General features: G+C 39.2%; 1 protein-coding gene across 1 annotated transcript in view; it reads right to left on the bottom strand.

Annotated features, from left to right (window-relative positions):
* The window catches only part of CORIN (corin, serine peptidase), a 330,632-nt gene that overhangs the window by 104,549 nt on the left and 205,723 nt on the right, over positions 1–20,360 (bottom strand). The window contains exon 5 of the mRNA XM_075566957.1: positions 19,308–19,489. Coding sequence (XP_075423072.1) covers positions 19,308–19,489 — 182 coding nt within the window. The remainder of the gene's footprint in view (positions 1–19,307; positions 19,490–20,360) is intronic.

Raw genomic sequence — 20,360 nt, 5'->3', positions numbered from 1 at the left:
TAGAGTGACCAGGTGGTTCCTAAGCCTACAACCCTTTAAATTTTCTGTGGAACACAGGTCAGGGCACAAACATGGCAATGCTGACGGGTTGTCAAGGATGCACTCCCTAATATCCATGGTCGCTCATCCCTCGAGGTCTGAGCTGGGGGGGAGGATATGTGACAGAAACCAGGGGATGGTAATAAATTCCGTATATAGGGCTCCCAGGATACTAGACAGTTTCTATCCTGTTGGGCCTGGGAGTGCAGCCTTATAATACATACACTCCATCCCACAGTTTGGCAAGTGCTGGAACTGAGGGATGAGAGATCCAGACCAGAGTTTGTCTGCTGCCTGATTTCTGTCACCTGTCATGCTAATTAGGAATCAGGTATGAAAGACTGATTTCCTGTTTGCTCTGGTCTCCCCACAAGAGCCAGGAGGCTGGAAGGCTGCTGAACTACAGAGGGGAGAAGCCTCTTCCCCAAACAGGTTCAATCTTTCTGTTCATTTGTGTAAGACTGCAAAAGTACCGTGTTTTGATGTTGGAAGTGGAAAAGCCACTTCCAACCCTGAGTCAGGGATATCTAAGTTAAGTTATCGCTCAGGTGAGCAGCTTTTGTTTTGATCTGTTTTCTGTTGTATGCACTGTGGCAGTCTCAGTGCCTGGGACTGAATAAACCAGGCATAGCCTGTTTAAAGGAACAGTACGTGACGCCTCATCATTTAACCTACCCTAAAAGACCGTGTTCTAAACAGTCCCGGACAAACGACGGAGCCCCGGAGTAAGCCGTTTGTCACACAACCCACAGAAGAAACTCACTTTTAGATTCCAAAATCCAGGGAAGTATTTCACAGCAGGGATAAGTAGCGTGCAGTGCACCAGTATAGGAAGCAGGAACAGGTAGGAAAAAAGGAGGCTCACGGAAGCATAAGCAAAAATTTATTTCATAAAAAGACTGGACAAAGGTCCCCCCTAGCCACAGTAAGTATCCACCTACGCGTTTCGGGCTCTATGCCCTTTCTCAAGGTGTACCCTACTCTATAGAAAGCCGGTATTTAAACCTGCGCGCCGATTGCGCTACCGAGTGACGTCACAGCCCAATTGACCAATCGGCTGGCGTCTCCTACTATGCGCGTCCCTATTGGATAAAGGGATCGCGTCACCATTAACAAGCTTTATTAAGAACAGACAAATCCCTCTGTCTTGACAGTGGGATGTAAGCTCTAAGGAGAAGCCCTCCGATTGGTCAATGAACTTGTAAACATGTATAACTTTATTAAAGCTGACAATACATCCTATAACGATGTCATCTGTGACGTCAGTCTTTCGACTTTCTCACCCTGTGCAAACAAAACGTTATCAAACAAAAAAACATATTTATAAAAAATAAATAAAAAGTATACATAGAAAACCATATTAATCTAATGTTTAAAGGATAAATAAATAACTCCCAAACATAGACAAATAATATCAATTAAAAGATGGCAATATTTGCACAACAGTAACACACACATTAAAAAGGCAAGAAGAAAAAAAAGGTTTCCTTTACACATCTCCATATCCCAATATGCACATCAGCAACATAATAATAAGAAAACTTTATTTATTCACTTAGATACTAATGACCTAATGTATATTGATGTTCACATTAGAACCCTGGGGTATGCAAAAGAAGAACAGATCAAAAATACATTACATTACATTAATACACAGTGGGGACTCAGGATGCTCAGATACAAAGAAAGATTGTGGTGGTAGGGGACTCCATTATTAGGAAGGTAGATAGGGCAATCTGTTGCCAGGACCGCATGAACCGAACAGTTTGTTGTCTCCCGGGTGCTCGGGTTCGGCACATTGCGGATCGGGTAGACAGATTGTTGGGGGGGGGGGGGGCTGGGATTGACACAGCGGTCTTGGTACATGTTGGCACCAATGACAAAGTTAGAGAAAGATGGAGGGTCCTAAAAAATGATTACAGGGATCTAGGCCAAAAGCTTAAGGCAAGGACCTCCAAGGTAGTATTTTATGAAATACTACCAGTGCCATGCGCTACCGCAGGGAGACAGTCAGAGATCAGGGAGGTTAATGCATGGCTAAGAAAGTGGTGCAGGAAGGAGGGGTTTGGGTTTTTAGAGCACTGGGACTCCTTTTCTGAGAGGTGCCATCTATATTCTAGGGACGGATTGCACCTCAATGAAGAGGGATCTTCTGTGCTAGGGGGGAGAATGCTAAAAAGGTTGGAGGAGATTTTAAACTAGGATGGAGGGGGGAGGGGAATGAAACAGATAATGAACTAAATGGAATAGATGAGGATACAAGGTGGTATGGAGGTAGAATGGGGGCAAGTGCAAGTTTGACAAGCAGTGAGACACCCATAGTAAATACAGATAATACTAGAAAACTTCTAAAGACTAAACCAAGTAGGCGCAGAAAGGAAGGAGCAGATAAGATAATAGTATAGGCTGAAAAAAAACTGAAATGCATGCTTGCTAATGCAAGAAGCCCGACAGATAAAATGGGGGAGCTTGAATTAATAGCTGCAAGGGAGCAGTATGATATCATGGCATTACTGAAACATGGTGGGATGAAACTCATGACTGGACAGTTAATTTAGAGGGTTATTCTCTTTTTCGGAAGGATCGAACAAATAGAAGGGGAGGTGGAGTATGTTTATATGTTAAACCGGATCTAAACCCTATGATAAGGGATGAAGTCTATGAAGGGAATGATGAAAATGTAGAGACTTTGTGGATAGAAATTAGCAGCGGAGGTAAAAGTATAAAGAAAATGTTTGTGGGAATATGCTATAAACCACCAAATACATATCTGTGAGATTGAGGAAGCTAAAATACTTTTGTATCAAAACTGGGTCATGTTTGCATAATGGGGGATTTTAATTATCCAGACATAGACTGGGGCAATGAGATTAGTGTTACAACAAAAGGAAACAGGTTTTTGGGGGTGCTTAAAGACAAATTATTGAGGAACCAACCAGGAGAGGGGCAGTTCTGGATTTGGTCATATCAAACAATGTAGAAGTAATAACAAATATTCAAGTCCTGGAACATTTGGGTAACAGTGATCATAACATGGTCTCATTTGAAATAAATCATCAAAAAACAGATTACTTCGGTTCAACAAAGACCTTCAACTTTGGAAAGGCAGATTTTAATAAACTGAGGTCTAATCAGTAGTAATACAATGGGATGATGTTTTTGCAGGGAAAAATGTAGAAGATAAATGGGCAGTCTTTAAAACATTGTTAGAAAAACACACTTATCAGTGTATACCCTTGGGTAATAAGTATAAAAGAAATAAGTCAAAACCAATGTGGATAAATAAACAGGTAGGGGAGGAAATGGACAAGAAGAGGAAGGCGTTTAGATTCTTTAAGTCAGAAGGGACAGAGACATCGTATCAGAATTATAAGGAATGTAACAAAAATTGCAAAAGGGCAATCAAATTAGCAAAAATGGATTGCAATAGAAAGTAAGGTCAACCCTAAAAAATTCCTTAAGTACCTTAATAACAAAAAAATGAGAAAAGAAAATATAGGACCCTTTCAGTGTGAGATGGGTAGGCAGATTATTGGAGATAAGGAAAAAGCTGAGGTATTAAACAAATTCTTTGCCTCTGTGTTTACCAGGGAAGAATCAAGTTCAATAGTAGTGCCGCAGGAGGAAGCCACAACCTCCATATTAATGAACAATTGGTTAACTGAGGAAGAAGTTCATAAGCGACTTGAAAAAATTAAAGTAAATAAGGCACCTGGCCCCGATGGCATACATCCAAGAGTTCTCAAGGAGTTAAGCTTAGTAATAGCAAAACCATTATATTTAATATTCAAGGACTCCATTTCCACAGGCTCAGTACCACAAGATTGGCGTAAAGCAGATGTGGTGCCTATATTTAAAAAGGGAGCTAGATCACAACCGGGAAATTACAGACCTGTAAGCCTGACTTCAATAGTAGGGAAACTACTTGAAGGTTTAATACGGGATAATATTCAGGAATGCCTAATGGAAAATAAAATTATTAGTAATAGTCAGCATGGATTTATGAAGGATAGATCTTGCCAAACTAACCTTATTTGTTTCTTTGAGGAGGTAAGTAGGAATCTAGACCAGGATTTTGCCGTTGTTGTGGTCTACTTAGATTTTGCAAAGGCTTTTGATACGGTTTCACACAAGAGGATTGTGTACAAAATAAAGAAAGTTGGACTCAGTAATAATATATGCACCTGGATTGAAAACTGGTTAAAGGACAGACAACAGAGGGTTGTCATAAATGGAACTTTTTCAGGTTGGGCTAAAGTCGTGAGTGGAGTACCTCAGGGATCGGTACTGGGACCCTGCTTTTTAACTTGTTTGTTAATGACCTTGAGGTTGGGATCGAGAGCAAAGTCTCCATCTTTGCTGATGATACTAAATTGTGTAAGGTAATAGAATCAGAGCAGGATGTAATTTCTCTTCAGAAGGACTTGGAGAGACTGGAAACGTGGGCAGGTAAATGGCAGATAAGGTTTAATACAGATAAATGTAAGGTTATGCATTTGGGATACAAGAATAAAAAGGCGACTTACAAATTGAATGGAGATATATTGGGGGAATCCTTGATGGAGAAGGATTTAGGAGTGCTTGTAGACAGCAGGCTTAGCAATAGTGCCCAATGTCATGCAGTAGCTGCAAAGGCAAACAAGATCTTATCTTGCATCAAACGGGCAATGGATGGAAGGGAAGTAAACATAATTATGCCCCTTTACAAAGCATTAGTAAGACCACACCTTGAATATGGAGTACAATTTTGGGCACCAATCCTAAGAAAAGACATTATTGAACTAGAGAGAGTGCAGAGAAGAGCCACCAAATTAATAAAGGGGATGGACATTCTAACTTATGAGGAGAGGCTAGCTAAATTAGATTTATTTACATTAGAAAAGAGGCGTCTAAGAGGGGATATGATAACTATATACAAATATATTCAGGGACAATACAAGGAGCTTTCAAAAGAACTATTCATCCCACGGGCAGTACAAAGTGTGGCGAAAATGGGGGTAATCAGCGCATTAATAAAGGCAGTGGGCTTAGCTGGTTACCCCTATTTCACGTTGGGGATGAAGGGGTTAATTCTATATGCATGGCTGTCCCCATTTTGCAGGCTAATCTCTACCTACAGTGAAGTGCCTTTCTGTTGCTGTTTTAAAATGTACAGGCCGGATGCTATTTTTTTGTCTGCCTGCCTTTGTAAGGCAGTAAGGACCAAATGTTATGCATACAGGAGCCCCCTGTTGGGATGAAAGATCCCAGATTCGTAAAGTGTCACTTAATCAGGATGTTTATGAGTAGCAGGTCCTGTTACTCCTCCTGGATATTTCACACCTCGGGACCCAAACTCCAGACATTGCGTCCCCAGAAATGAGTGCCCCCTTTTTACTTAGCAGTGCTACCAAGCTGCTTACTGAGCATGCTCAGAGATACCTGAGCTGGCTGTAGGACTGGCCCATGTGACCTGGCAGGTTCTGATAGGAGGAAGATAATTCCTTGCCAATGGGATGAGGCTAATGTATCCCTTCACAGGCCCTTGTCCTTAAAAAGGCCTGTACCCCTCATTCCGGTGTGATTCCTGTGTTATTGCTGTTGCTGTTACCTGATTTCTTCAAGCGGATAAGACCTAAGTACAGCGGCTATGATTCCAGAACGCAAGGGGTTAAAAACATCGCAACAAGGATACTTGCCCTGCTTCAGGATTTCGTTAGCCCTGGGGATTCCAGCAAATCCCAAAGAACCAGAAAAGACTTTGCACATTCACAGAAGGATTGGACTGGCTATTTATTTGGCAATTTGCAAAAGGACTAAATTTTAAAGGACAATCTTCTGGTGCTTGGGCACCTTTCTGGACATTATCCTCTGTTCCTCTACCCGTGAGTGTAATTATTAAGTTATTCTGCAGTTGTTGTGTGTTTGCCTATCAAGGGAATAAATCTCAGTTTATTTTGCTCAACCTGTTCTGCTCAATCAGGACCCACGAAATATAAATGTGTTATTAAGCGCGTCTCCCGTGACACAAAGGACTCGGGGCCATCCCTTAAGGTTGGAGGAAAGGAAATTTCACCAGCAACAAAGGAAAGGGTTCTTTACAGTAAGGGCAGTTAAAATGTGGAATTCATTACCCATGGAGACTGTGATGGCAGATACAATAGATTTGTTCAAAAAAAGGTTGGACATCTTTTTAGATGGGAAAGGTATACAGGGATATACCAAATAAGTATACATGGGAAGGATGCTGATCCAGGGATTAATCCGATTGCCAATTCTTGGAATTAATTGTTCCCCTTAATTGGGTTTTTTTGTTTGGCTTACTCTGGCTCAATAAGTATAGATATAGAATAAAGTATCTGTTGTCTAAATTTAGCATAGGTTGAACTTGATGGATGGAAGTCTTTTTTCAACCTCATCTACTATGTAACTATGTAACTATGTAAGACATCCATCATAAAATTGCGGAAATAAGACATTTTTTGTTTCACTGGGTGATATATTAACTCTATAGTAATGTGATCGTGACGGAGCTTGATGTATTCAGGTCTAAATGTTTTATTGCATGAGGAAATTCTGTTGGCCAAACCACTGGTAGCTACTTTGGCCTTTAAAGAGTTAACTTAATCCCAATGTTATAATTTAATTCTCATGTGGTGGTTAATGCTCACCAGACTGAAAAGAAATCTAAAGTTGAAAACAGAGCAGAACTGGCAGCTACCAAGGTGTTAACTCGAGCAGATTTACTCAGTGCCAATTAAGTTTTGTTGGTTGTACTAAATGTACTGTAGAACTAAGAAGATAGGTTAAAAGGCCATATGGACAATTTGACAGTAAAGACCGATGAAGTTTGACCTTCACTCTCTGGTAATGCCTTCCATGTAATCTAATGAAAATGAGTACAAATATTTATATGAGGAATGATTGAGAAAACGTTTTATTTTCATTATCCTATCATCTTAAAGCCTTAGTTAGCATTAGCATGCTATTGTATTACATCTTTCAACTCCCCCTCTTAACTCTTTGACCTGTTACAATTCATCACCAAAGGGATAATCAAGGACAACTCCTCAACAACAACAAAAAAGAAACAGCAACTGTTTTGTTAAAACATTCTTTAACACACAATGTTCATGTCAAAAGCTGTAGGTTATCATTTGTTATATTAAACCTGAATCCTTGTGTAAAATGTGTATTATGACCATGAAAAGTTTACAAGTGAATGTTGAATGCCGAGACAGACTGGTAGACTAAGAGGCATTGACCAGTGTTGTTTTTCAGATGTTTTGTGGTACACACTGTACTTCCATGTCTTCACCGTGACAACTCAACGTATTCTTCAATTCAATAGCCAAATACACTTCTTCAGACTGTGCCTCTGGAACGTTCTTGGATTCTCAATATTACTTCGAGGATCCACATGGTGTTCCCAGATACCCAGGATGTATTCAGGGTGATCCCCTATAGAATCCTCCATGATCAAGACTTCTTCAGTCATCCCTTACAAATCAATATAATACTATTTCAGAATGATCCCATATACACATTTCTTCACAGCACCAGTTCTTCAGAGTTACTCCGCGAGATGTTTCCAAAGACCCAATGCCAATTTTTCATAGTCAGTTCAGTGACACCCACTGGTGTTACTATTTATTGATCCACCTGATATATTCTTCAATAACCAATACTGTACTATTTTTTCCAGAGCCAAACCTCAGTTCTTCAGAGTGAATCCACTGCCACTTTCCAACACAAACTGACACTTCATCAAAGTAATCTGATGCATTTCTACTCTAGATACTCAATGCTAATTCTTAAGAATGAACCACTGTGATGGATAAACCAGCAGGGCTCCCCTAAATAAAGGTTAGGCTTAGCCTGCTCCCTCATAGCCCTGACAGGTACATTTATTTGGGGGAAAATTATAAGTAAAAGTATATTTACAGTACAATAGTATATATATTTTTTGGTAGAGTGTATACCCAGGTTTAACACTATAGACACCAGGAATGGCATTCTGACCCCCTCTTGTCACATCCACCAGAGGCCCCCTACAGTGCTTCCTCTGTCCTGTGCCTGGCTGAGCTGTTAAACGTCACAAAAAGAGCTTTAATCACTGCGGAGCCTTCCCCTCCTAGTAGACAGCTAGGTGCCCATCTCTGTAGGGAGCAGTAACTTCTTCCTCACCATAGTGCTACAGTTTCCCTGCTGTCAGCTTAGCCTTAGAAAGCTCCTTGGTGAGGTGCATATTCTGGTCTGTATGATCTGTGTACCACATACTATAGTTGGGATATAGAGGACAGAGGATGCTGTGAGTCAGGGTGTTAACCCCTCTAGAGCAACGGTGAGACCAGATGGTGAAAAGTATATATAAATATTCACGAGTTAGTGGCCGACGGATTCAATATCCAGCTTCCCTGCTAAATTCACATCACTACGCACTTCAATGAAAAATTGGCAGTATATTTGAATAAGAGTGCTAAAGTGGTAGAGCTGGCAGATACATTAATAATGATGGTGAATACACTGTATCACGAAACTGCCAAACACAGCAGTACTGGGGTGAATTCACAGTACTGAACTGTGAAAACGCCTCACATGAGGAGCAAAGAATGCAGGCACACTGACTGAAAATAAATAAATAAATGATTGACTACAAAGGTCTACACAGTTAGGACCAGGAGACTGCAGACACTACATTAAAACAGCTCCAAGTAGGAGACTGACAACATTGCGCGTCCAACGCGCGTTTCCCTCCAGCAAAGGAGCTTCTTCAGGGACAAATTTTACTGGGGGAGAGAGGTCTGAACCCTTTTATACCCTTGCAGTACCTTAATTGCTAAATCAATGACTATCAGCTGTTGCCCATGCGCACTGAGCTCTCTTCCAGAAAATGGAGACCGCGCTCGTCTGAAACCTTCAAGGGGATTCTTCTGAGATGCCTTTCTTCCCGCTGCTCCTTCTCCCTCCGGTGATCAGCCGGCCACAAACAGTCCAAGTAAAAAACAAAAGGGGAGATGGAGCGCAGAGAAAGAAAATGCCAAGGTAAGATAGGGTCAATTTATTTGAACAACAATGCACAGTATTACTTACAATTGGTTTAAAACAGCATACATTTAGAAGTTCCCACAGAGGTCTGTATATGCGTCTGTTTGGCACCCCCTGTCCCGACTGCAACACACTGCTACCGAGTCTCACAGGGTCCCTGACCCGGAACCGGAAGTGTAACAACCCAAAGGTGGTAGGCGGGCTCTCGAGCTAAGGCAAAGGCTATGGCAATAGCAACAGCCACTCGTGAGATGACAGGGGGATATCAGCAATGCTGGAATTGGGAAAAATCTACCGTGCTAGAAATGCACTCCTACCCAGGAGTGCAACATAAAAGTATTGAGCAACCCTCAACGCGTTTCACGCAGTACAGCGCTTCGTCAGGAGGTAATAGGGCACTACAGGAGGTGGTCCTATATAGGTCACCACCTAATTGCCCAACACAAAATACATGTGTTAAACATAATGCAAATACTTCCCAAAGGTGAATGTGACTAACGATGAACACACATATACATAGAAAGACACAAAAACATATTCCTTATACATAATAGATACAATATTAGCTAAAGTTATCTCTAATAATACTACATATCCATCTACACTTATAACAATGATTAAATTAATGATTAATACTTAAAATATGTTTTAAATAGATAGCTGCCCATTTTTTATCACTGATATACAATTTACATGCTATTATAATTGAACCTTAAAAAACATATAATTCCTAATCCTTAGAGTCCTTATTAAATTAAAATAAAATTAAAATGACCGCAATATAATATCCCCATTTAAAATTATCTATACCTAAAATTTCCTAAAAATTGATGTTAAAATGAATATACATCAAAGATGAAACGGAACATCTATATTTCATTTTTTATATATATTTATTTAAGGAAAGGATTTAATTCTATCATCTCGTTAAGGCCACCTGGGATTTTACTTTTCAAAGTATAAATCCAATACTGTTCTCTTTGGAGTAATTTTAGTTCCCTATTGCCTTTCCTAATATCTCTTTTTATAACCTCCAACCCTCTAAAATGTAAACCCTTTGCTTCTCCATTATGCTGCTCTAAAAAATGCATAGCCAAATTGTGTACCTTCCTCCCTATTTCGATATTTCTTGTTGCATTTTTTATACAATTAATATGTTCTCCAATCCGTACTTTTAGTGGGCGAATGGTTTTACCAATATAGTATTTTTTACACGGACAATCAATTATATAAACCAAATGGCTTGTTTGGCATGTGATAAACTGATTTATTTTGTATTCTAGTCCTGTCTGGTGATCTTTAAAAACTTTCTCTTGGGACATGTATTGACACATCACACAATTGCCACATTTGTAGTTGCCCATCGGTTTACATTGTCAATTACGCAGCAAGAATTCATTTTAGACAGTATTTTATTCATTTTACAACACAACTATTTTATGATCGAGGGTGACTTTTATATCCAGACCACTGGCACAGCAATGGGCACACGATTCGCTCCCAATTATGCAGGACTTTTTATGGGACTATGGGAAGAGGACTATGTGTGGTCCAACAATACATATCGTGAACATTTGGTCTATTACGGTAGATACATAGATGATATTCTACTGATTTGGTCTGGATCGAAAGTAGCCCTAGATTAATTCATTATATACCTCAATAATAATGATCGTAACATAATCCTTAGTGGGGATATCAACACAACAGAAATCAACTTTTTAGATTTACATTTAAAGGTAATAGATAATAAAATAACTACAAAAACATTTTTTAAAAAGGTGGACGCCAATTCCTATTTAGATTATACGAGCAATCATTCTGTGAATTGGCTCAACAATATCCCCTATGGACAATTTTTAAGGATACGCAGGAATTGTTCTGAACAAAAGGACTGTGATGATCAAACAAATATTCTAACACAGAGGTTTTTAGACAAAGGATACAATAAAGAGATTCTACAAAACTCTTTAATGAAAAGTAGAACTAGACCAAGATCTAATTTATTGATCCCCAAAAAAAAGATATCAGAAGTCCAAGAAAATTCCACACCATTTTTTATAACTGATTTTATTAAACAAGAATCTAAGTTAAGGACATTAATTAATAAACATTGGAATATTCTATTAATGGACCCTGTTTTTAACAATAAATTAGCCGACAAACCAAAAGTAGTTTTTAGGAGGGCCAAAAACCTCAAAAGTATTTTAGCACCAAGCCTTTTAAAAGAATTAAAGAATAAATCTGTTGTAAAAGAAAGTTTTTTAAGTTAACCGATGGGCAACTACAAATGTGGCAATTGTGTGATGTGTCAATACATGTCCCAAGAGAAAGTTTTTAAAGATCACCAGACAGGACTAGAATACAAAATAAATCAGTTTATCACATGCCAAACAAGCCATTTGGTTTATATAATTGATTGTCCGTGTAAAAAATACTATATTGGTAAAACCATTCGCCCACTAAAAGTACGGATTGGAGAACATATTAATTGTATAAAAAATGCAACAAGAAATATCGAAATAGGGAGGAAGGTACACAATTTGGCTATGCATTTTTTAGAGCAGCATAATGGAGAAGCAAAGGGTTTACATTTTAGAGGGTTGGAGGTTATAAAAAGAGATATTAGGAAAGGCAATAGGGAACTAAAATTACTCCAAAGAGAACAGTATTGGATTTATACTTTGAAAAGTAAAATCCCAGGTGGCCTTAACGAGATGATAGAATTAAATCCTTTCCTTAAATAAATATATATAAAAAATGAAATATAGATGTTCCGTTTCATCTTTGATGTATATTCATTTTAACATCAATTTTTAGGAAATTTTAGGTATAGATAATTTTAAATGGGGATATTATATTGCGGTCATTTTAATTTTATTTTAATTTAATAAGGACTCTAAGGATTAGGAATTATATGTTTTTTAAGGTTCAATTATAATAGCATGTAAATTGTATATCAGTGATAAAAAATGGGCAGCTATCTATTTAAAACATATTTTAAGTATTAATCATTAATTTAATCATTGTTATAAGTGTAGATGGATATGTAGTATTATTAGAGATAACTTTAGCTAATATTGTATCTATTATGTATAAGGAATATGTTTTTGTGTCTTTCTATGTATATGTGTGTTCATCGTTAGTCACATTCACCTTTGGGAAGTATTTGCATTATGTTTAACACATGTATTTTGTGTTGGGCAATTAGGTGGTGACCTATATAGGACCACCTCCTGTAGTGCCCTATTACCTCCTGACGAAGCGCTGTACTGCGTGAAACGCGTTGAGGGTTGCTCAATACTTTTATGTTGCACTCCTGGGTAGGAGTGCATTTCTAGCACGGTAGATTTTTCCCAATTCCAGCATTGCTGATATCCCCCTGTCATCTCACGAGTGGCTGTTGCTATTGCCATAGCCTTTGCCTTAGCTCGAGAGCCCGCCTACCACCTTTGGGTTGTTACACTTCCGGTTCCGGGTCAGGGACCCTGTGAGACTCGGTAGCAGTGTGTTGCAGTCGGGACAGGGGGTGCCAAACAGACGCATATACAGACCTCTGTGGGAACTTCTAAATGTATGCTGTTTTAAACCAATTGTAAGTAATACTGTGCATTGTTGTTCAAATAAATTGACCCTATCTTACCTTGGCATTTTCTTTCTCTGCGCTCCATCTCCCCTTTTGTTTTTTACTTGGACTGTTTGTGGCCGGCTGATCACCGGAGGGAGAAGGAGCAGCGGGAAGAAAGGCATCTCAGAAGAATCCCCTTGAAGGTTTCAGACGAGCGCGGTCTCCATTTTCTGGAAGAGAGCTCAGTGCGCATGGGCAACAGCTGATAGTCATTGATTTAGCAATTAAGGTACTGCAAGGGTATAAAAGGGTTCAGACCTCTCTCCCCCAGTAAAATTTGTCCCTGAAGAAGCTCCTTTGCTGGAGGGAAACGCGCGTTGGACGCGCAATGTTGTCAGTCTCCTACTTGGAGCTGTTTTAATGTAGTGTCTGCAGTCTCCTGGTCCTAACTGTGTAGACCTTTGTAGTCAATCATTTATTTATTTATTTTCAGTCAGTGTGCCTGCATTCTTTGCTCCTCATGTGAGGCGTTTTCACAGTTCAGTACTGTGAATTCACCCCAGTACTGCTGTGTTTGGCAGTTTCGTGATACAGTGTATTCACCATCATTATTAATGTATCTGCCAGCTCTACCACTTTAGCACTCTTATTCAAATATACTGCCAATTTTTCATTGAAGTGCGTAGTGATGTGAATTTAGCAGGGAAGCTGGATATTGAATCCGTCGGCCACTAACTCGTGAATATTTATATATACTTTTCACCATCTGGTCTCACCGTTGCTCCAGAGGGGTTAACACCCTGACTCACAGCATCCTCTGTCCTCTATATCCCAACTATAGTATGTGGTACACAGATCATACAGACCAGAATATGCACCTCACCAAGGAGCTTTCTAAGGCTAAGCTGACAGCAGGGAAACTGTAGCACTATGGTGAGGAAGAAGTTACTGCTCCCTACAGAGATGGGCACCTAGCTGTCTACTAGGAGGGGAAGGCTCCGCAGTGATTAAAGCTCTTTTTGTGACGTTTAACAGCTCAGCCAGGCACAGGACAGAGGAAGCACTGTAGGGGGCCTCTGGTGGATGTGACAAGAGGGGGTCAGAATGCCATTCCTGGTGTCTATAGTGTTAAACCTGGGTATACACTCTACCAAAAAATATATATACTATTGTACTGTAAATATACTTTTACTTATAATTTTCCCCCAAATAAATGTACCTGTCAGGGCTAAGAGGGAGCAGGCTAAGCCTAACCTTTATTTAGGGGAGCCCTGCTGGTTTATCCATCACAGTGGTTCATTCTTAAGAATTAGCATTGAGTATCTAGAGTAGAAATGCATCAGATTACTTTGATGAAGTGTCAGTTTGTGTTGGAAAGTGGCAGTGGATTCACTCTGAAGAACTGAGGTTTGGCTCTGGAAAAAATAGTACAGTATTGGTTATTGAAGAATATATCAGGTGGATCAATAAATAGTAACACCAGTGGGTGTCACTGAACTGACTATGAAAAATTGGCATTGGGTCTTTGGAAACATCTCGCGGAGTAACTCTGAAGAACTGGTGCTGTGAAGAAATGTGGCAATTGTGTGATGTGTCAATACATGTCCCAAGAGAAAGTTTTTAAAGATCACCAGACAGGACTAGAATACAAAATAAATCAGTTTATCACATGCCAAACAAGCCATTTGGTTTATATAATTGATTGTCCGTGTAAAAAATACTATATTGGTAAAACCATTCGCCCACTAAAAGTACGGATTGGAGAACATATTAATTGTATAAAAAATGCAACAAGAAATATCGAAATAGGGAGGAAGGTACACAATTTGGCTATGCATTTTTTAGAGCAGCATAATGGAGAAGCAAAGGGTTTACATTTTAGAGGGTTGGAGGTTATAAAAAGAGATATTAGGAAAGGCAATAGGGAACTAAAATTACTCCAAAGAGAACAGTATTGGATTTATACTTTGAAAAGTAAAATCCCAGGTGGCCTTAACGAGATGATAGAATTAAATCCTTTCCTTAAATAAATATATATAAAAAATGAAATATAGATGTTCCGTTTCATCTTTGATGTATATTCATTTTAACATCAATTTTTAGGAAATTTTAGGTATAGATAATTTTAAATGGGGATATTATATTGCGGTCATTTTAATTTTATTTTAATTTAATAAGGACTCTAAGGATTAGGAATTATATGTTTTTTAAGGTTCAATTATAATAGCATGTAAATTGTATATCAGTGATAAAAAATGGGCAGCTATCTATTTAAAACATATTTTAAGTATTAATCATTAATTTAATCATTGTTATAAGTGTAGATGGATATGTAGTATTATTAGAGATAACTTTAGCTAATATTGTATCTATTATGTATAAGGAATATGTTTTTGTGTCTTTCTATGTATATGTGTGTTCATCGTTAGTCACATTCACCTTTGGGAAGTATTTGCATTATGTTTAACACATGTATTTTGTGTTGGGCAATTAGGTGGTGACCTATATAGGACCACCTCCTGTAGTGCCCTATTACCTCCTGACGAAGCGCTGTACTGCGTGAAACGCGTTGAGGGTTGCTCAATACTTTTATGTTGCACTCCTGGGTAGGAGTGCATTTCTAGCACGGTAGATTTTTCCCAATTCCAGCATTGCTGATATCCCCCTGTCATCTCACGAGTGGCTGTTGCTATTGCCATAGCCTTTGCCTTAGCTCGAGAGCCCGCCTACCACCTTTGGGTTGTTACACTTCCGGTTCCGGGTCAGGGACCCTGTGAGACTCGGTAGCAGTGTGTTGCAGTCGGGACAGGGGGTGCCAAACAGACGCATATACAGACCTCTGTGGGAACTTCTAAATGTATGCTGTTTTAAACCAATTGTAAGTAATACTGTGCATTGTTGTTCAAATAAATTGACCCTATCTTACCTTGGCATTTTCTTTCTCTGCGCTCCATCTCCCCTTTTGTGTTTTGCACTGAGCTCTCTCCCAAACTAACTTGATAAACTGCTCAGATGCTAATAAAAGGCAGTATCAGGGGAATCCTTGGCATTGTACCTTTATTTTAAGCTGTTTATATCGTAAACCGATCATTGGTAGAGCTTCTGAGGCCATAAAACATAAGCGCCGCATAGAATGTTAACTGCGCATGCGCGGGGACTTAGAAAACATTTCTATTATGACCCGTAAGTATCACGCATGCGCGGGAACGTAGAAATAATTTCAATCAATTCCATACATATTGCGCATGCGTGGGGACTTTGAAATATTATGTGGTTGTTAGTCGTTCCGATTGCGCATGCTTGGGGACTTACAAAACATTTATATTATGGCCCCTAAGTATTGCGCATGCGCGGGAACTTAGAAATAATTTCGATCAGTTCCATACACATTGCGCATGCGTGGGGACTTTGAAATATTACGCGGTTGTTAGCCGCTCCGACTGCGCATGCGTGGGGACTTAGAAATTATTACATACAAGTCCAAACGTGTAGCGCATGCGTGAAGACTTAGAAATTCTGCACGATTCCTAGCCATAGGTATAGCGCATGCGCGGGGACTTAGAAATTCTTCGCGGTTATTAGCCGTTCGGACTGCGCATGCGTGGGGACTTTGAAATTCTGCGCGATTTCTAGCAGATGGTATAGCGCATGCGCGGGGACTTAGGGAATATTATAGTGTCTGCCCAACCATAGTGCGCATGCGTGAGGACTCAGAAATTCTACAATATAGCAACAAATGCCAAGGTATAGCCATAGAATCAGCAGAGGTGGGCTGATAAAACCAAACAGCCACACTCCTGCTGATGGCACCTGGATAGGAGTGTTATGAAGCAAATATATCGGGTACTAGCTATAGGAAGAGGATAGGGGTATGTAGGACCTATGTTACACATTTTATATAAGATATTTATACAGATAAAATTGTTAGCAAACCCCCATGAGTATATTGTTCTACACAATGTGTCAACTTAAAATGCAGTGATAGATAAGTCAATTAAACAATTCGAAACGCGCAGTCGGAGCGGCTAACAACCGCGTAATATTTCAAAGTCCCCACGCATGCGCAATGTGTATGGAAACTAATCGAAATTATTTCTACGTTCCCGCGCATGCGCAATACTTACGGGCCATAATATAAATGTTTTCTAGGTCCCCAAGCATGCGCAATCGGAATGACTAACAACCACATAATATTTCAAAGTCCCCTCGCATGCGCAATGTGTATGGAACTGATTGAAATAATTTCTAAGTTCCCGCGCATGCGCGATACTTACGGGTCATAATAGAAATGTTTTCTAAGTCCCCGCGCATGCGCAGTTAACATTCTATGCGGCGCTTATGTTTTATGGCCTCAGAAGCTCTACCAATGATCGGTTTACGATATAAACAGCTTAAAATAAAGGTACAATGCCAAGGATTCCAATGATACTGCCTTTTATTAGCATCTGAGCAGTTTATCAAGTTAGTTTGGGAGAGAGCTCAGTGCGCATGGGCAACAGCTGATAGTCATTGATTTAGCAATTAAGGTACTGCAAGGGTATAAAAGGGTTCAGACCTCTCTCCCCCAGTAAAATTTGTCCCTGAAGAAGCTCCTTTGCTGGAGGGAAACGCGCGTTGGACGCGCAATGTTGTCAGTCTCCTACTTGGAGCTGTTTTAATGTAGTGTCTGCAGTCTCCTGGTCCTAACTGTGTAGACCTTTGTAGTCAATCATTTATTTATTTATTTTCAGTCAGTGTGCCTGCATTCTTTGCTCCTCATGTGAGGCGTTTTCACAGTTCAGTACTGTGAATTCACCCCAGTACTGCTGTGTTTGGCAGTTTCGTGATACAGTGTATTCACCATCATTATTAATGTATCTGCCAGCTCTACCACTTTAGCACTCTTATTCAAATATACTGCCAATTTTTCATTGAAGTGCGTAGTGATGTGAATTTAGCAGGGAAGCTGGATATTGAATCCGTCGGCCACTCACTCGTGAATATTTATATATACTTTTCACCATCTGGTCTCACCGTTGCTCCAGAGGGGTTAACACCCTGACTCACAGCATCCTCTGTCCTCTATATCCCAATTGAGTGGTCAACTGGGATAGTATGACGCTATGATTGAGGCAACGGATGCTTGATTATGTTGATTTAATACATTTTTAAATTCACATTACACATTACTTTGGTAATATATGTTTTATGTAAATTTATTAAAAGTTAATTTTTACACTTTGTTGGTGTGCATTTAAGTGAATTCTTTTAGGGGGCACATCCATTTTATGTTTCCCCTTCTCCCTTTTTCTGAATCACTTTTTAGTTCACAGTTTGCACCCATCATTTGATTACCTATTTATATACCCAATCACTTCATTCAATTAGTATGGTCCTGTGATCACTCCCTATCTCCCTTGTTGTTTCTACCACATACTATAGCTGCAAACAGCAGCTACTGCCATTTGATATATGACCCCTGCTTAGATGAGGCTTTGATGCTAGGAGAACACTTCCTAGATCCAAGACAACCTAGCACCCTTGGTTGTCTGTATTGCCACAGTTTTGGAGTCTCTTTAAAACTATTGACATCTTGTGAGTAGGCTGCACATAAGAGCCAAGATTTGAAGTGTCACACCATACATTGCACTATCGTCTGCACTTAGATTTGTTTGTGTTGTTTTTCTCCTACATGCTCCCCCTGGACGGCGCAAATACAAACCTTGTTTGTGGAATCATTAATCCCGTCCAGCTGGGATTCCCTTTTCCTTTCGAAGGTTTTTCTGTGTGCAGGCAAGCACTGTGATTAAAAACTTCCCAGCATCCCTCACTGGTAAAAAAAAAACCCCATAGGGAATGATGGGGGAGAACATGTTTAAAGAGCACTGCCTGGGGGAACAATGGACTTGTTGTGAACCTCTCATTGGACTATATTGAAACCCTGCAACTACTTTAGGGCCAAGGATCTCGTCTTCTCCACGGACTATAACCTTCTGTGTAAATTATATGAATTTGTTCACCTTCCCCTTTATTTTACTGATGTTAACTGTATGTTATCCCTTTTGTGTTTTATGTACCTTATCCTATTAAAACTGTGGAAGGCTCCTGGAAAGATACTCTTTTTGTTAGTGAACCAAAAATGACAGCTAGTACCATATTAGCCTGTGAGTCACTCATTAATGGCAACATTATTGACAGGGAGGATCACTGCTCTAAAGGATAAAGGTCCATATTTACTAAGCGGTGCTAAGCCATAAATTGAATGGGTCGTAAAATTACTTACAGTGCTTAAAGGTTCTTTATGACTTCGCACCACTTAATACATGCACCTTTACTAATAGCCCACTTCTCCACATAACACAAATATGAAGATCTTCTATCCACAAAACCTATACCTGTACCTGGTTTAATTATGTGGATTTGTTACAATACATGTGTTACAATAATAAAAAAATATATAATTTGAAATGTTACATTTGGTTTAACATGCTGGACACTTATACTAAATGTAACTTACTATTTTAAAGCAGATTCCTAACAGCTGCCATCTCACCTATTAGCTGGCTTGGGAAATCTCTGTGGATATAGTTTGCTAATCTTTGTCTCTACTATATTATGGAATCACCACCGTAACCATTTTACAGAAGTAAAGAAAAACATGCTTGTGTTACCAGCTCCAAGCACAAGGCCTTACATTGCTTTCCTTTCTCTTGCTGTGGTGTGAAGCAGACCCTGCTCGTGTTGTTATTGTCTGTTTTGTTCCGGAACTGAGAGCACTTCAGAAACTCTGGCCATGATGAGTTCACCATCTCAAGCACTGGTTCACAGCCTTCTTGTGCAGCTTCACAGAATGACCTACATGGCAGCAGCGTATGACTGTGGAGTGAAATAATAAAAGACGACTAAGTTTTGAAAACGATACTGCAATGGAAACATTTTACCATTTACTGTGTAAAAATGAGGAACTATTCAATGTTTATTCATAGACATTCACCAACTTTTCATGCCCGAAAAAACCCTTATATATTTAATTGGCAATGTAACTAGTTTTCTCAACATTTGTGCATGTAATGTTAAGGTAGACTTTGCACATAAGCGTTTCATCAATGTGGGTAGAACATGTACAGTACAATGGAAAATTGTCTATATATCTGGATTCTTTGGCATTTCTTTACACAAATAAATCTCTTTCTAGAAAACCGATAGCTTGTAATAATAAAAAGCTGCAAAATCTTATATTGTCATGTTGCTAATTAGTTTTTAATAGTAATCTGAAATGACTTCATTCAAACACAATGGAATTACAAAAATCGGTTCTTCTCAAATGTGAAATATATTTGTTGTGTCCATTGTATTTATAGTATTCTGTACATGCAGGGTTTGAAAAATGAGTTCAACATATCTGAAAAACGTAAACATTTAAAGGAATTCTACATTTGTAGATTTAACTTTGCTGAAAACTGATTAAGTTGATTTACCCTTCAGCTAAATACACAGGGGTAAATGAGAGTGAAGAAAACTTTTATGTTTAATTATAGTGCAGAGTAAATGAGAACTTCAGTATTTGGTGATACCTTTTTTATTTGGACTAACAACTGATATTATAAAGCAAGCTTTCGAGAGCTGAGAATGGCACAATACCATGCAACATCACACGGTGCAAACTTTGCAAACATATATGCCAAGATCCAACAGCCAGTCACAAACATAGAACATTCGGCTGCACATCCATGAATGTGGTACTTAT

Source organism: Ascaphus truei, chromosome 1 (assembly GCF_040206685.1).
Source record: "Ascaphus truei isolate aAscTru1 chromosome 1, aAscTru1.hap1, whole genome shotgun sequence".
In the NCBI taxonomy this organism is placed as follows: domain Eukaryota; kingdom Metazoa; phylum Chordata; class Amphibia; order Anura; family Ascaphidae; genus Ascaphus; species Ascaphus truei.
The sequence above is the reverse complement of the archived record's forward strand: the minus strand, read 5'-3'. Positions and strand labels throughout refer to the sequence as shown.